Source organism: Mauremys reevesii, linkage group 12, assembly GCF_016161935.1.
Source record: "Mauremys reevesii isolate NIE-2019 linkage group 12, ASM1616193v1, whole genome shotgun sequence".
Lineage (NCBI taxonomy): Eukaryota > Metazoa > Chordata > Testudines > Geoemydidae > Mauremys > Mauremys reevesii.
The window spans coordinates 15,509,102-15,526,358 of record NC_052634.1 but is presented as its reverse complement, the minus strand read 5'-3'; the positions used below and the strand labels follow the sequence as shown (position 1 = coordinate 15,526,358).

At 47.9% G+C, this 17,257-nt stretch overlaps 1 protein-coding gene across 4 annotated transcripts in view; it reads right to left on the bottom strand.

Annotated features, from left to right (window-relative positions):
- KIRREL3 (kirre like nephrin family adhesion molecule 3) overlaps nucleotides 1-17,257 on the bottom strand; it is a 262,110-nt gene that overhangs the window by 64,263 nt on the left and 180,590 nt on the right. For all 4 annotated transcript variants that reach the window (XM_039496138.1, XM_039496141.1, XM_039496139.1 and 1 more), the window contains one exon: nucleotides 12,161-12,287. In XM_039496138.1, the coding sequence (XP_039352072.1) occupies nucleotides 12,161-12,287 (127 nt within the window). The remainder of the gene's footprint in view (nucleotides 1-12,160; nucleotides 12,288-17,257) is intronic.

The window sequence follows — 17,257 nt, the reverse complement described above, 5'->3', positions numbered from 1 at the left end:
TCACATCTGTGGATTACGTTGGAAGACTTCTTCTCCCCCCAGCACACACACATACACACACACACACCTTTTCATGTGTAGACACACATGAACACAAATATTCATGCACATTCACACTTTTCATGCATAAACACATATGCATGCATATATATACACACACACACAAATTCACAGATAGATTTGTGCATAGACACACTGGCATAACGCATGCAGAAAACATACCCACACCCACTCAAACATACATATTTGCGCACATACACACATTCAAATATATATTCTCCATCTGTCTCTCTCTCACACTCACCACACAGAAAGCCTCATTCCCACAGCATGCTTTTGAACAGAGCTAGTTGCAATCTGAAAAGAAAAGTCTATACGCGCATTTGGATTTTCAGAAGACTGCGTTTTGGCTGAATTAGCACCATTTTAGGATTCTCTTTCCACACAGATTCTAAGGAAGGAATGGTTGATAAAAAGGAGACTTTTAAGCAAATATTGCAGAATATTTGCAACAAGCACATTTTGAATTTGCAAACATGAATATGTCTCGTATGGAAAAGTCCTGCAGAATTTAATAAAAAAATGCTAGATTCTATAGAACCTGTAAAACTGTAGAGTGAAATTTACCCCACTATTGAATTCTTAACCAGAGACCAGGAATACATCATGTGACTACACTGTCCAATCAAAACAGCTCGCCTATTCAAGACTCAGAACAAAATGCATGCAAACAAGCCCCAGCCTAAGAATTATTCACAGAAATTATTTGATGAATAATTCTGAATACAGAATACACTGGAGAAAGTCAAGATTTGTTGATGGCTAATTTTGAAGCAGAGGTGAAAGTCACGGAATGACTCATAAGAGAAAATGGAAAACATTATTTTGCAACACTTTCCAGAGAAGTAATTTTCACTGACATCTTCTGCCCAGGTCTGGTTCCAAATTACTCTCCCAGCTCTGCTCTTACATAATCAGTCCCTTGCATTCACCTATATACCTCTGCAGTTGCACCTCCATACACATTCACACCCCTTCGGGCACATATGCTTTCATAGATACATCCTCACTCCTTACAAGCTGGCAAAGGATAGTCTTTTCACAGCACTAGCCTGCGCCTCTGCCACAGGTTTAGGTGAAGATTTTCAAAAATAATGACCAGTCGTGTGGGATACCTCCATTTTTGGACACCCAACTTGATTTTCAGGCAGCGATGAACACCCAGCCTCTGGGATTCAGGCCCCTGAAAGGTGTCTGGAGTTGGGCTCCCGAACATCATCGGTCAATTTTGAAGAACCTTGACCTTAATCTCTCTGTGCTTCAGTTTCCCCTTTTACTGATAGGGGACAAAGAATCCAGCATAGGGGGCGGTGAGAGTAACTTCCTCAATGTCTGTTGGGTGCTCACACTCTATAGTGCTGGGAGCCCTAGAAAGGCATGTTAAGAAATAAGCTTGATGTGAACAAAACACAAGGACGCATTCCTTTGCTTATTCAGAGATGATGAGTGTGAGGGACCCAATGATGAGCGGGATTTGTCACTCCTAAACAGAACACAGCTTTATCCAAATGGAGTAGACATCTTTAACAGAGGCTTTGGCTACAGTAGAAAGGGCTTGGCGGTACATCTCTTCAGAGTTTCCGTTGAGAACTCTATAATGTTGTTTTGCTAGTACAGCTTATAGTGTTTCTCTAGCTTTTTGATACCAGGGACCGGCTTGCTGCCTTCCTAAACTGTCTCAGGGAGATCTCTGGGACCGGCGCTGGTCCACGGACCAGTCATTGAGAAACACTGGCTTATATCAGTCCTGTGAACAAAATATACCAGCAAAAGCACTTTTCCCCCAGTATAGCAGCACCTAAACTAGGACTTTTGCCAGACTGATGGAGTCCAGTATGGGGCTGCTGTGCTGTAGGCAGGCTGCTGGGGTCAGAGCGCCGAACCAGGGCTGCCCAGCACACAGGGACCTGCATGTCTGCTTGCTGGCTCTTGGCGTCCAGGCTGTGAGCCACAGAAGCAGAGCATTTAAAGCACCCAGGGTTACAGGGCAGGCGGTGACACAACCTCTCACTGGTCTGAATTGCATCCCAAAATGTCACAAGACCCCAAGGAAGTGGGATGCGATAAACCCACAACGTGATTTTGCCCTGGATACGTCTCTTTTTATGCTCACTAATCTACAGTCATGCTGACGGGGAACAAGCTGCTACGGCTTGGACACACTGCGTCTGAAATTCAGCGCAGGCACTTTGCCCACAGCTTGATATCATCTTCCAGTAAGGATGCAATTAGGGGAAGCTCATTTTAATACAAAGGGCCAGCAAGACACCTCTACACCACTGAAGCCCTCAAAAAGGGCTTGTGTGTGGACTTAAGAGATGCTCAGGCCTCCGCGCTGATTGGAATTTCATGTAGACATGTAGAATGTCGGGATAGATGCTCTGGCCTCAGCTGCAGCATATGGGGTACTTACAGCTGCCCCTACCTGTTCCTGGACTTGTTCTGTGGGCACCAATCTCCAGGCTTATCCAGCCGGCATCTTTCACCAGGGCTACCATCCACGCATGGGCATTTATAAAAAACAAACCCGAGTTTAAAAGGGTGGGGGGAGAGGTCATTTCAGCCTCCAAAAGGAAGGAAGGAGAGATTTTCAGTGGGAGTGAAAAAATGTTTTGTGGTTTTAAAAATGTCCCCTGCCTCAGCTATGCAAAGGGCTCCTGAGGCTCCCCTCCGCACACATTGGGAACAGAGAGAACGCAGCACCTCTGAAAATCAGGTCCCAGGCGTCTCCGGTTTGGATCCAAACAATGGAGACACCCAACTCGGTGGCCACTTTTGCAAACGTGGCTGCAAGTGACTGGCCCAACGCAGTGTGATGAGTGGAACCGGAGAAAGAGGCTCAGCTCCGAGGGGCGTAGCTGGGTGTGGCAACACGGCTTCTGAAACGCCAGGGCTAGGCTGCTTTTCACCCAGAGCCTCAGCGTGTCACGCTGGCCTCCCGGCACCATGGCTTCCCTGCAGCGCCACTTGCCTGCCTGCATCACTCGTTGCTCATGAAACACACAAGGTCAACCGGCAGAACCAAGAACAGAGCCCAGCTTTTCAGGCTGGGCTTTCACTACAGACTTCGTGTGCCCCTATAAGTCAGCAGTTGAATGCTAGTTCCAAGTTCTGGGAGCACTGCCAGGCTGCGTGGACATCAAAGCAAGAAAAAAGCCTAAGTCGAGAAAAATGGCTTAATGATAATAAATAAAATAAATAATAATAAAAGGGTCATTTTCCCCCTGGATAATGGATTATCAGCTTTGGGTCTGATTATTGCTTCCGGAGTTCGGAGTCAGAGGCTTAGCATCATGCTAACAGCATTCGGCTAAAGACCATTTCGTGAAATAACAGTGTAAAGTTGAAGCCTGTTTGCATCTGGGACTGGAGTTTGAGTCTCCAACAGGAGGTGGCTGCTCATGAAGGCTGCCAATCTCCTGGCTTGGGATTCAGTGCAAAGTGTCAGACAGCCCACAGGCAGTAAAAGGCTTTAAACAGGGTTGCTATGGATATAAATGGCGGTGCTGTCGGTTGTGGTTATTTTTAGCATCGCAGTGCCAATTTATTTGTGCAGCCCCAGCGGCTCACACAAAAGAGAAGGCAGATTGCTGACTCTGGAGCCTTTAAGGAATGAAAGGAAGGTCCGAACTTCCCTGGGGCACCTGAGTCAATATCCGCCTCTCCTTTGAGGTCTTTGCAGCATTAAAATCTCTTGGTGGGGGAGGTTTCATTTTAACTCCTTGCGTTCAGCAGAAGTTCTAGATGATGAGCAAATAGCAGGTCCCATTCCAGTGGGTTGCATTAGTCACTGGTATGCCCAGCAATAAGCACCGGCAATGCAAGGTTCATTTTGATGCAGTAAGGCAGGTAGACAGACCATTTAGTCCATCCGTGCTACTGATACGGCCCCTGTTACTGGAATACTGAGCGCCTCACGGTTGTTAATGTACTAATCTTCACCACACGCCTGCCAGATGCGGGCAGTGCTATTACTCCTGTTTGACAGCTGGAAAACTTAGGAGAAGAGGGCCTGATTCTACAACCACTGAGGTCAATAGCAACCCACTCCCCCCATTGACTTGAATGGGGCCGGATCACAAGGGGGCTTTGCCACGGTCACATTGGAAGTCTGTGGCGGTGCAGGGAATTGAGCTGGCATTTCCCAAATCCCTAAGCATTGGACCCACCGGCCTTCATCAGCTGCTCAGCTGTCAATAAAGTTGTGTTGACCGAGGCATAACTATGCATTACAGCCAACACGGGGGACCCACCCGGTCCCTCTGCCAAGTACACCACCCCAAATGTACATCTCAGGAAACTGAGGCACAGAGAGGTGACACGAGTGCCCCAAGGCCACCCAGCAGATCAGTAGAGGGGGATGTGGGGCATTTCTGGCTCCTATTCTCACCATTAGTCTCTCACCTGAGGAGACCTTGAACTCAGCTCCTGGGATGAAAAGGCAGAGAGGTTACAAAGTGAACTATCAAGTTATAATACAGCTGCGTCTTCCATTCTAGCTCTCTGATGTCGATCCCTCCACGCTAGGCTTATAGGGTTCCTTGGGTCTCTCACCCAGTGAGTCGTGGGTAATGAGAGGGAACCCTCATTGCAGGTGCTGTGGTCTGTTGTTCCCCATGCCAAGCTCAAGTAATACAGGCCTGCAGATCCGCTGCATTGCCAGAAATGGCAGGTGTTCGCTCCAGGGGCTCAGCCTGCTAGGACTAGCGGCCGATGAATCAAGAACTGCCCTGCTGCTCCACAAGGAGATTTTGTCTCCTGCTCCTATGCCATCAAGGTGGAGGGGAGCTCCAGATGCCTGCTCGCGCCACAGGGCAGTCACAGACCCTTGTGTTAAATGTTACTATCTGCTGCCCGCAATGTAATGAAGAGAAGAAGGGATCGAGATAGACAGGGATGCCTGGCAAGGTCGCCAGCCGGTCGCCCCTCCTGCAGATTGGTTTGCACCGTGTCTCGCCTTCCAGCCGCTCGCTCATTTATCCTTATTATTGCAATGGCCCGTTCCCTGAGAAGACTGCCCCATCAGAAGGCAGGAGACGCGCTCTAGCAGGGGCCGGCAGCAGCTGAAGAACAAATTGTTGTTGGAGCTGTGAATTGTTTTTCAGAGAGAGAGGATTTATTGCATGTGCTTCCTCCCTGTGAGGAACAGGTTTGTGCTGAGCGGCTAGGACAATGCCTGGCACAGAATAGTATCTGTATTTATTCCCTGTGGTCACGGTAGTGCCTAGGAGCTCCAGTCCGGGTCCAGACCCCGCTGTGCTTGGTGCTGTACAAACACGAGGAAAAAAAAGTCAGTCCCTGCTCGAAAGAGTGCTTGTCTCTCTGTAGCACCTCTCAGAGTCTGTCATGACTAGGCTGAAAGGTGTGGTGAAGATGTCAGCTAGTCCGTTCCAGCTCTCTAGTGTAGACAAAGCAGTGTTGGTTTTACCACATGTGAACCGGCTGAACTGGAGCTTGGCGGGGCTTCAGGGGCACTTAAGCACATGTTTAAAATGAAGCACATGGTTAATTTCTCTCCTGAAGAGTGACGGTTTCCTGATTCAGGGCCACTACACTTTACAAATAGACGTTATGCTTTGTAACACCACTGGGAGGTAGGCGGGGTTTCCATTTTCCAGGTGGGGAAACTGAGGCATGGAGCGGTTTGGAGACTTACCCTAAGCTGCCCAATGAGCCCCAAATTGGGCCCCATGACTAGAGTTTTTCTGTGTCACTGTTCTGTCTTCCTAGCTTGTTTTTGATACAGAAGGGTCACAGCCCACTAGGTACCTATTTCTTAAATGGTGGTTGCAGGCAAAGGCAACCCGAAAAGAGCTGTAGGAAGAAGAACTGGGAGAGTCTGTTGTGGTGGCGGCACAGCCAGTAAGGGTGGTCAGAAAGCTCGAGAGGCGTTTGGCTGGGTCTGGTTGCTGCTGATTCCTGGCACCCTTTTTGCCTCTGCTGAATGCTGCTAATCTGCATAATCCTCCCTTCTGTTAGCAGAGGCTCTGAATCCTACTTGTCTTTGGTCTGAGATTCCAGCTTCTGGAGGATTCCCCGGTGGCCTCCAAACTCAGTGAACTGCTGACCAGGCCGTGGTCACAGGAAAGTGACATGGAATGGGAGGGAGGGGAGGAATGGCGAGATGGAATGGCTCCATCACTGCTCCTCAAAGGTCTTGTGGACAGGACACTGGACTGGGGAGTCAGGAGACCTGACTTGGCCATTGGCTTGCTGGGCGATCTTTGGCAAGTCAAGTCATTTCCCCGCCCTGAGCCTTTCCCCATCTGTAAAATGGAGAAAATGAACCTGACCTCCTTTGTAAAGTGCTTTGAGATCTATATGAAAAGTGCTAGATAAGAGCTAAGTGCTTATTAGCACTAGTATAGTTCCTAGAAGCCCCAGCCCCACTGTGCAATATGCAGTCCAAACACATCACAGAAAGACAGGGTTAGATCCACAAAGGGATTTATGCATCTAGCGGACACTTTGGGCACCTAAGTCCATAAGTCAGAGCTTCAAAACACCTACTCAACTGCTGCCTGAATTCCCTAGATGCCTACATTTCCACCCGTAACGTTCCCTGAATGTCTGCTGGTGCACAAAGCTGCCTAGCGCATGCTTATGCCCCTGCAAGATTCCCTAGCATACAGGCTGCATTGTCATTCACAGAACCCTTGCTCAACTGCCCCTGAGCGCCCGTCTACCAGGACATCAGTGAATCTATAGTGTACCAGCCCAACATGCACGAACGTCCTGCGCAGACAAGCCCGAAGTTTCCACCGTTGCCAAGACATCTACGTTTCGGCAGCCGGGCATGCACACAGCTACCTTGGTCCTGCCCTGCCCAGAAATTGAATGCCTATCTCACTCCTAAGTCCGCCCAGGGTCACACCCTGGGCATTGCATTGTCCAACGTGCCAGTGGGGCCCCTCCATCGGGCATACTCGGAGAGAGCCTGACTCCACTCAAAACGGCCAGCAGGGAAGGAGGAGGCGTCAGCATCCCTTGTAACCTTTAGCACAGGCCACTCACAAAAGAGGTGAGACCCCCGTTCAGTTCTCCCCTCTGCCTGATGTGAGAATGGGATTTGGACAACGGTCTCCCACCATGCTGGTGCGAGCCCTACCCACCACGCTAGAGACGCAGTCTTGGTCTCTGGTTGGCCCAATGCATAGTTAGTTATTTATCCACAGTGGAGCAGCTCCGGCAGGAGAGATGGAGTGACAGATATGCACACGTCATAATATCGCACCCTCCGGTGCCTCGGGCACTCCCCTGAGAATGACACTCCCCTGCTCTCCAGCCGACCAATGGGGCACTGACTGGGGGGTCTCCCACAGGCAGGGAGAGTGTGCTAGAGGTTATAACGAAGGCTGCCCTCTAACTTCTCCCAGCTGTGAATCCCAAACAGAGAGCAGGGGCTCCCTGCAGCCGGGACATAGGCCCTATCTCACCTTCCTCTCCCGCTAAATACCCAATAGCCCAATGGTGAGCACACTCAGCCAGACCCAGCCTCTGCTGGATTTGGAGCAGGGACTTGTACTCCTATCTCCCCAGCGAGTGGCGCCTGGACTGCGGTCTCTGCCCCAGTGTGGACAAAGGGGACAGCTTCAACATGGCAGCTGCTAGCCTGGGGGGCTAGGGTGCTGCCGTAGGGGATCTGGGTCCAAGTGCCTGTTTTGAATCAGGCAGAGAAGGGATTTGACCACATGCCGCTCATGTAGCAGGTGAATGCACTAACCACTAGCCACCTCTTCCTTGGCTTGTTGTGAGACAGGGCTGGCCGGGGGTATGTGCCTCTCTCCAGGCGCAGAACCCCAAGCAAAGGGAGGTGCCTCCCACCAACTAGGACTTACGTGTCTCACTATACTTGAGTGGCAGGGTTTAGGCCCCGCCCCTTCCATGGCATTTTCTGTTCCAATAGCCCAGGCAGCTCCTGGCTCAGCATGCTGGCTTCAGTGAATCCCTTTCTCAGGTGTCTAACTCTGCCCTGACATTATCTAGGGAGCCTGGGTAACTCACTTGGGGCTGTGGATTCTGCTGGGCAGCAGGGCACCTAAATGTTAGGTGTTGCAGTGCTAAGCCTAAGTCCTCGTTGTGGATCTAGTCCACAGTCCCTGCCCCAAGGAGTTTACAATCAGACAACAGGTGGGCAGGCAGGGGAGCCCAAGGTAGTAATGAGATGATTGTATTATAATCCTGATTTGGATCCAATTAAAAATATGAGATGCCAATTTTCTGTCAAAAATAACAGTGGGCCAGATTTTCCAAAGAGCTCAGAAGAGTGAGAGATTGATAGATAGATAGAAGGGATGTATGGCGATCAATAGATAGATAGGCAGGCTCAAGCTGCCAAATTCAGATCTGGACACAGATTTCAAATAGCCCCACACTTGTGGGTTCTTGGGTCTGGTGTTTTGATCTGGGACATCAGCTGTTATTTTCTTTTGTGGTTCTTACTGTGGCATCTGGGTACCGTGTACGGAGAGGGGCCACTTGCAGACGTCAGAGCCAGGTTCAGGTCTGGAGCCCCTCTAAAGTTCAGGGACCTTCCGATCAGCAGTTTTGCTTCAGGACCACCTTTCCCTGTGACACACAAGTGCCTCCAGTGGCAGCTTCTTATTCTGTCAACCCCATTTGTTCTCAAAGACCTGCTCACAAAGAGGTAAAACACAGCAGATTTGCTGCTACGTACACCCCTAATTTTGTGTGCTTATGCTAAGGAGCGGGCTAGGGAATCGAGTCCCAGCAGGTCTGCAAAGTCAAGAAGCCGAGGTGGGATATTTCCTGAGTAGCACCAACTTTATTTGTTCCCCTGTAAGCACTGCAATGTAAAAATCAAAGCTGGTTTCAGCTCCAGAGGACATCGGGGAAGCATTTCCCATCCCGCTCCCCACACACGTGGCTTTGGCACATTACTCACTTGATCTGAATTCAGGGGGTGTATGTAACTGGTGGCAAGAGGCGAGAAGGTTCTCTGCTGTTTTTTTAATTTGCTGCTTTGTGTCCTGCAAGCAATTTTAATTGTAATTAAACTCCAGCCGCCAACCGGGATGGAGAGTGCGAGAGCCTGTGGGCAGGGCGGAAGTCAAGGGAGTGGTTGGCTTTCTGTGGCCCTGGGGTTTTCTTCTTAGCATTATCTGCATTTCAAATTAAACTGTGTGGCTGGCTGTGCTGCTTCCCTTCCAGCTCACTTTTCTTCATGACAGCGAATTGGGCCTGAAGCCTGTTGTTTTGCCAGACAGGTGACAGACTATGCAAATTTCACGCTCTCTTTACACTGTTCCCAGTTAACCCAGCGCTGATCCTCCATGCAGTGGACAGGGCATTAAACTGGGAGTCAGGAGACCCAGCTTGTCATGGACCTGTGGGGTGACCCTGGCCAAGGCACGTCCTCGCCATGTGCCTCAGTTTCTCCATTTACAAAATGGCGCTGAGACTTACCTTTCCTTTGTAAAGCACTGAGACACAAGAGTTACAAAGGGCTGTATAAGGGCTAGGGATTATTAAGTTCTCTTTGGGGCTATTGTCGCTTACATCAAGGGCTAGATTCACAAGGGGGTGGGGGTGCCTAACTGCCATTTTAGGCACCACTGGCATTCACAGAACTCCTGCTCAGCTGACTCCGACCCCTGGAGGCACCCGTGGTGCTGCAGTTTCCACCGTTAAAGTCCCAGAGGTGCCTGGGTACGAGCAGAGCCACCAAAGTCCTGGCACCACCCAACAGCTTGGCCCCTACGGCACACCAAGGCCCTGGAGGGATTTATGAAGTAGGCGTTCCCCTGCCTATTTCACTTTTGGGGGTTGATTTGGTAGTTTCCTGAGTCCCCCTTGTGACTCTAGCTACTCCCCAAGTACTTCGGGGTGCGGAAAAGTGAAGAAGAGCTAGAGAATGGTCTAGACTGGGATCCAGGTTCAATTCCCTGCTCTGCAGTCCATGACTCTGCCACTTTTTCCTATTTGACCATGGGCAAGTCAGTTAGGCCCAGAATTCACTGGTTACTATGGCGCCTAAATACCTTTGAGGATCTGAGCCTCAGTGTTTAAGTTTCCCACTGTACAACAGAGATTGCACTGTGCTACCTCCCAGGATAACGGTTATCCTCACAGCTAAATACATTGAGGATAAATACATTAAAGATTGCGAGGGGCTCAGATATCCTGGTGATGGGGACCAGATAAGTAACGCAGATAGAAAGAAAAAACCTCCCACAGCTAATAGATACATAAACCTCTTTTAGCTAAAAGTACATTTTGCAATTCGGAAGAGACTTTCACCGAAGGATCTCCACTTATTTTACAGAGGCTACATTAATTCAGTCTCACCCCATTATCATCATCAGTATTATTGACAATGAGACAGGTGCCTTTCACTCCCAGGCCACTGGCTGAAATCCATTCCTAGATGGTAGCAACAGAAAGCAGTTACCATCTGATAACAGTTTGGTGGCCTATGGGAAATGCATTTAAAGGATTCAGCCTAGAAGCTAGTGTCCACACTGTAAGAACTGTTGCTGGAAGGATCAGAAAGGCCATGGAGTCTGAGTTCTTCCACTCCTCGAGTGAGGGCAGGTTGCGGTGCCTTGACAGTATAATGGAGTCGGGGGATGCTCGTGTTCCTTTGATTTGAAGGATAAATACAGATTGGGACTCTCAAAAAAGCCTAAGAGGGTTAGATGTCCAAATACCATTTGATTTCAGGTCTCCGCGTCTCAAGTCAGCACCTTTCACGAGCACTGAATTCTCAGGATAGCTGTTGCTGCATTTTGAAAGTTCAGTGATTGGCTAAGCATCATTGGCTGATCCCGACTGCTCCGGGCTGGAAACAGAACCAGGTTTCTTGTGTGATATTCTCTAGCCTCCTGCATGGAGCATCCCACAAACAACTAAATTAGCCGTTACCACTCTAGAAAGAGATCTTGGCGTTACCATGGATAGTTTTCTGAAAACTTCAGCTCAATGTGCAGCAGCGGTCAAAAAGGCTAGCAGAATGTTTAGGAACTATTACAAAAAGGAATAGGAAATAAGACAGAAAATATCATAATGCCACTATATAAATCCATGGTGCACCCACACCTTGAATACTGTGTCCAGTTCCAATCGCTCCATCTCAAAAAGGATAGAGTGGAACTGGAGAAAGTTCAGAGAAGGACAACAAAGCTGATGAAGAGTACGGAACGGCTTCCGCGTGAAAATATTAGGGCAATTCAGCTTAGAAAAGAGATGATGAAGGGGAGATATGATAGAGGTCTATAAAATCATGAGTGGTGTGGAAACAGTGAATAGGGAAGTGTTATTTACCCTGTCCCACAAAACCAAAAGCAGGGTCACGTGATGAAATTAATAGGCAGCAGACTTAATACAAACAAGAGGAAGCATTTTGTCACACAACACACAATTAACTGGTGGAACTCGTTGCCATGGGATGTTGCGATGGTCAAAGTATAACTGAGTTAAAAAAAGAACTAAATAAGTTCATAGAGGATAGGCCTATCAATCGCTATTAGCCAAGATGGTCAGGGATACAACCCCATGCTCAGGTGATCCTAAATCTCTGAATGCCAGAAGCCAGGAGAGGAAGATAGGGATGGATCGCTCCAACTGGTCTATTCTGTAAACTCCCCCTGAGGCTCTGGTACTGGCCACTGGTGGAGAAAGAACCAGTCTGACCCAGTATGGCCATTTTTATGTGCTTAAACAAGCTGCATTTCCTTGGGTACCCCAAACTAGGTAGCATGAGAGGGTGAAGATTCACAGACAAAAAAGTGAATCATATTGTTTCAATCGTTAGGAAAAATGAAGTTTGACCTTGGGGCAAACTTCCAGCCTGGACATTTATCTTACCTGCACGGGCTCATCCCACCCCTAGATAAGAACTCAGCAGTGTTTCCACAATACCATGAATCCATTTGTCCCTCTGAGGTACAACCAACACAGTGTCCATAGGAAGTGGAGCAATTGCAATATGTCTGGTTAGGAACCTTGCAGGTCTATCTCAGGGTGGCATTTGCCCTCAGAGTGAAACCTGCACACCATGAGCTATTAATTTAACAGGGACAAAACAGCAAGGCTATCTCATCACTTTCCAACAGAATAATGATAAAGAGATGTCAGGTACCGTTGACAGTCAGAGACACCTCCCGTTCACCGGCGCCCACCCGCGGAACCACTGCTCGGCAGACGTATTTCCCCGCATCCTCCTGGCGGACACTTTTTAATGTTAAAGTGTTCTCGTTGCTCAGGACCTGAAAGAGAGGAAAGGCATGTTTTAAAGAAGGGCAATGCAAATTTGTCCAGAAACGTGAATGTGTTGTGAAAAACCAGAGAAACATTTACAGTCCAGTGCTCAGGGGTTCAGCCCCAGTGCTCCAGGTTTGCTATAAATGTAACCCTGTTCATCAGAGCTGGGTGGGAAATGGCTTTCCCTTTTACATACATTTTTGAGAGTTCAAAATTTGTTCTTAACCCAAATCAGGACAAAAAGTTGAAGTCTCAAAACTTTTCACAAACCAAAGAACTGAATTTTTCTTCAGTTCAAGTCACTCAAAATGTTTTGTTTGGATAATTTCAAAATATTTTCTTTCAATTTACACCTTTCTCCCCCAATTGTTTTCAGTCTAATTAGCTGAGATTTGGAAATAAAAAGTAATTTACAGACTGGAAAACTAGATTTTTTTGTTTAGAAAATGTCAAAACATTTTGTTTTGACAATTTTGAAACTCTTTTTCCAAAAATGTTTTGTCAGGAGATTCTTTGAAATTGACCCTGTTTCACAAACAGTTTTGGTTTCAAAGTGCTGGCATGTTTCAATGAACAAATGTTTTACTGAATCATTTTGGATCAGCACTAATGCTAATATAGTGTAACTCTCTGTCCCCCTCTAGTGACTCGACCATATACAGCATATATACATATACAGACTCTGTTACTGCCTCCCAGCAAAGAGACTAGTCATTGGTTCATTCACAGAATCATTCTAAAAAGAAAGTTTTTTTTTAAAAGTGTTCAAGCCCAAAGGCTTGGGTGCTGCATAGAAACGATAACTAGAACTGGTTAACAGAAAGAGAGAAAAACAACACAAGCATACACAATTTCTTAATGGTCGGGGAAATGTCTTCCCATTTTTCAAAAATTGAGTTTTTAAATTTCAAAATTCAAAACTTTCCATTAGCTCTAAAGTTGGTGAAGACACAGGGGGAAATGTTTTGCACATATTTTGTTTAATTTGTTCCTCTTTTTATCCTAAAATTTAATCATTCAAAATGGTCACCGTTTCGAACTCTGAAACATTTCCACTAATTTTAAGAATGACTAAATCTAGGAAAATTTGCAAAGAACTAATCACTCAATAATTAGTCTGAGACTCAGAAAATCTTTGCAACCCCCCCCACCCATACTACGTACTCCCTACAAAACACAAATTGACAAAGGAATCAGAGAGGTCTGCAATGTTGACTAGAAAGATGCCACACGTGAACTTTGGGGAGCATTAGAGTGGAGTGCATTCCTGAATGGCAGTCCCTGGGCTGTGAACAGCCAACCTCCCACCTTCTTGAGAGTAAAGTCAGCCCTGTTGCCTTGAAGCAGTTGGCCTTACAGGTATTTTGCCACACTACTATTCAAAGCCTGATATAAATATAACCCAGAATAACAGAGTGTGGCTCCTTGTCCCCCTCTAGTGGCTGGGCCATGGATAGCAGACCACTAGTCTGCTACTGTCTCTCAACTCAGACACTAGTGTTTCAGCTCATGCTTTTAGATCCTACACTCCTGTGTTCCATCCCACAAATGACCTGAGCATGGGTGTCATCACGTAAGGATGACTTTGCTAGTCTACCAGAGGCTAGTTCATCCATTGCTATCCTAGTGTTTTATCATTAGCACTGGCTGCCCAACAAGCAGAGGTGACAGCTGGCAGGTATAGCTCAGTGCGCTCCAACAAACCAAGGGCCATGCCTTCCACGGTAGGCTCACTGACTGCAATATAGTGCCAACAAGAGCCACCAGACATAATGGATGGCCTTAGCTGGGGAAGCCCTGTGTCAGAGGCATGCCAGCTGGAGGATTTCATGCTACCCGTGTGTGCCTGGCCTGTGGCAAGGCATGTGCACAAAGCATGCAGCGCCACACCTCTGTGCCTGCCCAAACTCGGAGCTGGTAGGAACAGCAGGCATGAGCACAGTAGGTATTGGCTGTTCATAGAATCTGCACTCTTGGTACATGACTAGAAACATTTGCTGCTTGAGGTGGAAATGTTATTGCATGAACTGCACTCTTGGGAAGTGGAGGTCCCACATGTGGAGAGGAGTCTATTCCCCCGATGATGTGAGAGCAAACAAGTAGATGTAATTATGTTTTATATTCTCTGTACGATCTGTAACTCCTATTAGTGCTAATGCAAGTGAGGCCAGTGTGCTGAGGAAAGAGCAAACCCCAGCGTGCATTGTGCATGCTTTGCTGGTCAAGCTAATGACCTTAGAACGTGCCCCTTTCTGTCACGTCATAGGGACACTTTAATACTCTGGAAGCTAGGCAGGAGGGAAATTAAATGAGTTCATTGATGCATTTGCCAAGATGCAGTCACAGAACTTTTCACCCAAGGATCTCAAAGCATCTTCCAAACACTGACTCAGCCTGATGGCAGGTTATGAGCGAGGGATTATTATCCCTATTTTGCAAATTGTGGAACTGGGACACCGCGACATAACAACGTCAATGGCAGAGCTGCGAAAAGAACCCAGGAGCCTTGATTCTCAGGCCTTGTTCTAACCACTAGCTTGCACTCTCCCCCTAACTAAACAGGGCCACACTCTCAGATATTGGGGGAAGAGTGGGGCTGCCACTAAACCACCTATTCCAAAGCCCAGGGTCAGAGGAAGAGCAGAATCACGTGCTGTTGTTTTGAGATCTTCTTTCCTGGCAACTTGGGGTTTGCATCAGCCTGCTGTCTTTGACCCTTCCCCAGAAACATGCCGAAAGCTGGAACGTTCGACGCACTGCCCTACTGCCCATCGCTGCAATTAGCAGGTTTATTAAAACTGGAAAAGTGCTGAAGCAAAGCGGGATGATGCAGGCCATCAGCAAAATCCCAGCACCTGCAGCATTTAGAAATGTGATGAGTCTAAACCAAATAGTGGCTTTTGGAGTCAAGTATTTCTAATTACCTGTGGAGGCAGCTCATGCCAATGGCTAATTTCCCACCTATACAACCGAATCTGTCAGGGTGGGCAGGTTGCCAAAGGGGACTGGTGACAATTTTCCTCGGCAGCTGGGCGGGGCCTCCGCACACAGGCCGGAGAGATGCGGTGTCTGTTCTGCTCTCCCTGCCGACAGTCAGCTCTTTCTTTGTTTCTTTTTGCCGGTTTGGTGCGTTTGCTTTGAGGGCACATCCAGCACATCAGTTATTGCCACTGCTGCGGGTCTGATCTTACAGCCAGCTCCTCCAGTTGTTCTGGGAATTTACACGGCTGCTTAGCAAAACACTTAATGCCCCTAGCAGCAGTTATACATACAGCGAAGGCACGTCATTTCAAACCTCCGTGTTTCGGGGAACTGCCCAGATCAGACTAGTCTTCTTTAAAATCCCGGGCTGGGTGTGAGGTTTCGATGAGATTCAGCAGCATGTCTGAAAGCTGTGCAAGGTGTCCCTGAGCAGCATGTCCATTGGCTGTACATCTCCAGTTCTCTCTAGCTGCTTGGGTAGGGCAGGAGTTGACTACTTCGCACCTCACTCTGAAAGCCTTACTGAGGTTGAGGGTACTCACTATGACCTCAGTGAGCAGTGGGGAAATTCTGGTTCCAAAGTTTGGGTGGGACAAGAACATAGGAATACAGAAATCACTGGCCTGCATCAGACCAAAGGTTCACCAAGCCCTGTGTCCTGTCTCTGAGTGACCAGACCCAGCTGTTTGAAAGGAAAGAGTGAGAGCCTTGCAGTAGATGATGTGGGAGAACCTGCCCTCTGTAAATGTCACATCCTGACCCCTAATAGTTAGATACCTGAAGCATGAGATTTAGTCTCTTCCCAGACTCATTATTTTAGCTTTAATTACTCTAAAGCTGGATAGTCCTGCTTGAATGTGTATGTCCAATCCCGCTTTGAACCTTGCTGAATTCTTGGCCTCAGTGACAATAACTGATTTCTCAGTTTGGGGGTGGAACTGAAAAATTAAAAAAAAAAAGTCAGTTTGGTTTGAACTGAAACTGAATTTTTTTTGTTCGACTTGAAATGATTTTTTTGTTGGCTCTTCATTGAAAAACATCAGAAAATAACCCAAAACTCAACCTCCCCCTTTTATTAAATAAAGCTCAATTTTGAAATGCCTGAATCAAATCGTTTCAACTTTTTCCAGTCTTATTTTTTGACCCAAATGATTTGCCAGTTTCAATCCACATTCACTAACTGCTGTGGTGACACAAAAATACCTTTTCCAGCCAATTTACTGTTCACTGAAAAAAAAATTGCTCAGCTCTAACCCTGTGGCAGAGAGTTCCACAGTCCAATCACACATTGTGTGAAAAAGTGTTTCCTTTTATCAGCTGGCTGGCTCCGCATGAGGGCCCTTTCAACACTTCAAATCCCTTCAAATGCAGCTCTGCACACGAACCAACAATCCCCTCTGTCAAATCCATCAATTCTCCACTCCTCCATCAGTTCCTCCACATCAAATCCCGCAGCTCCCCCCGCTCTCCAGCCCACAAATCCATCCATCCCCTTTGACAAATCCATCAACACCCCCGCTCCCTTGCAATCCCTCAGCTCCCCCCTGAGCTCGCTCTGTACTGCCCTCTTTCTGGCTTCCCTGTTTTCCCTTCTCCTCTCCGTCTGGCTCCAATCTCCTCTCCTGGATTTCCTGCCCCCTTTCTCCAGTCTCTCTCCCCCCAAGCTTCGGGAGAGAGTGTGGATCTTCTTCCTTCTGCTCCCACGGCACCGCAAGCCAAGGGGTAGATTCCCTCCCAAAGCTCAGCCTTGCTGGAGGGAAGCAGCCATTCCCCTGCTGCTGGCTTGTGCTGTGTGGCTGTACTGGTGGTGGGGTGAGGTGGGGTGAGGGAAGATGGCGCTGGGAACTGCTGCTCTCCTCTCCTGCCCCAGGGCAGGGCTGAGAGTTTGTGTGTGGGTGCGGGGAGAGACACTGTCATCCCCCTGACTGCAGGCTGGGGGGAAATGCTCCCCTTCCCAGCTCTCCCATAGTCACCCCCATGCTTGTGAGTAGGA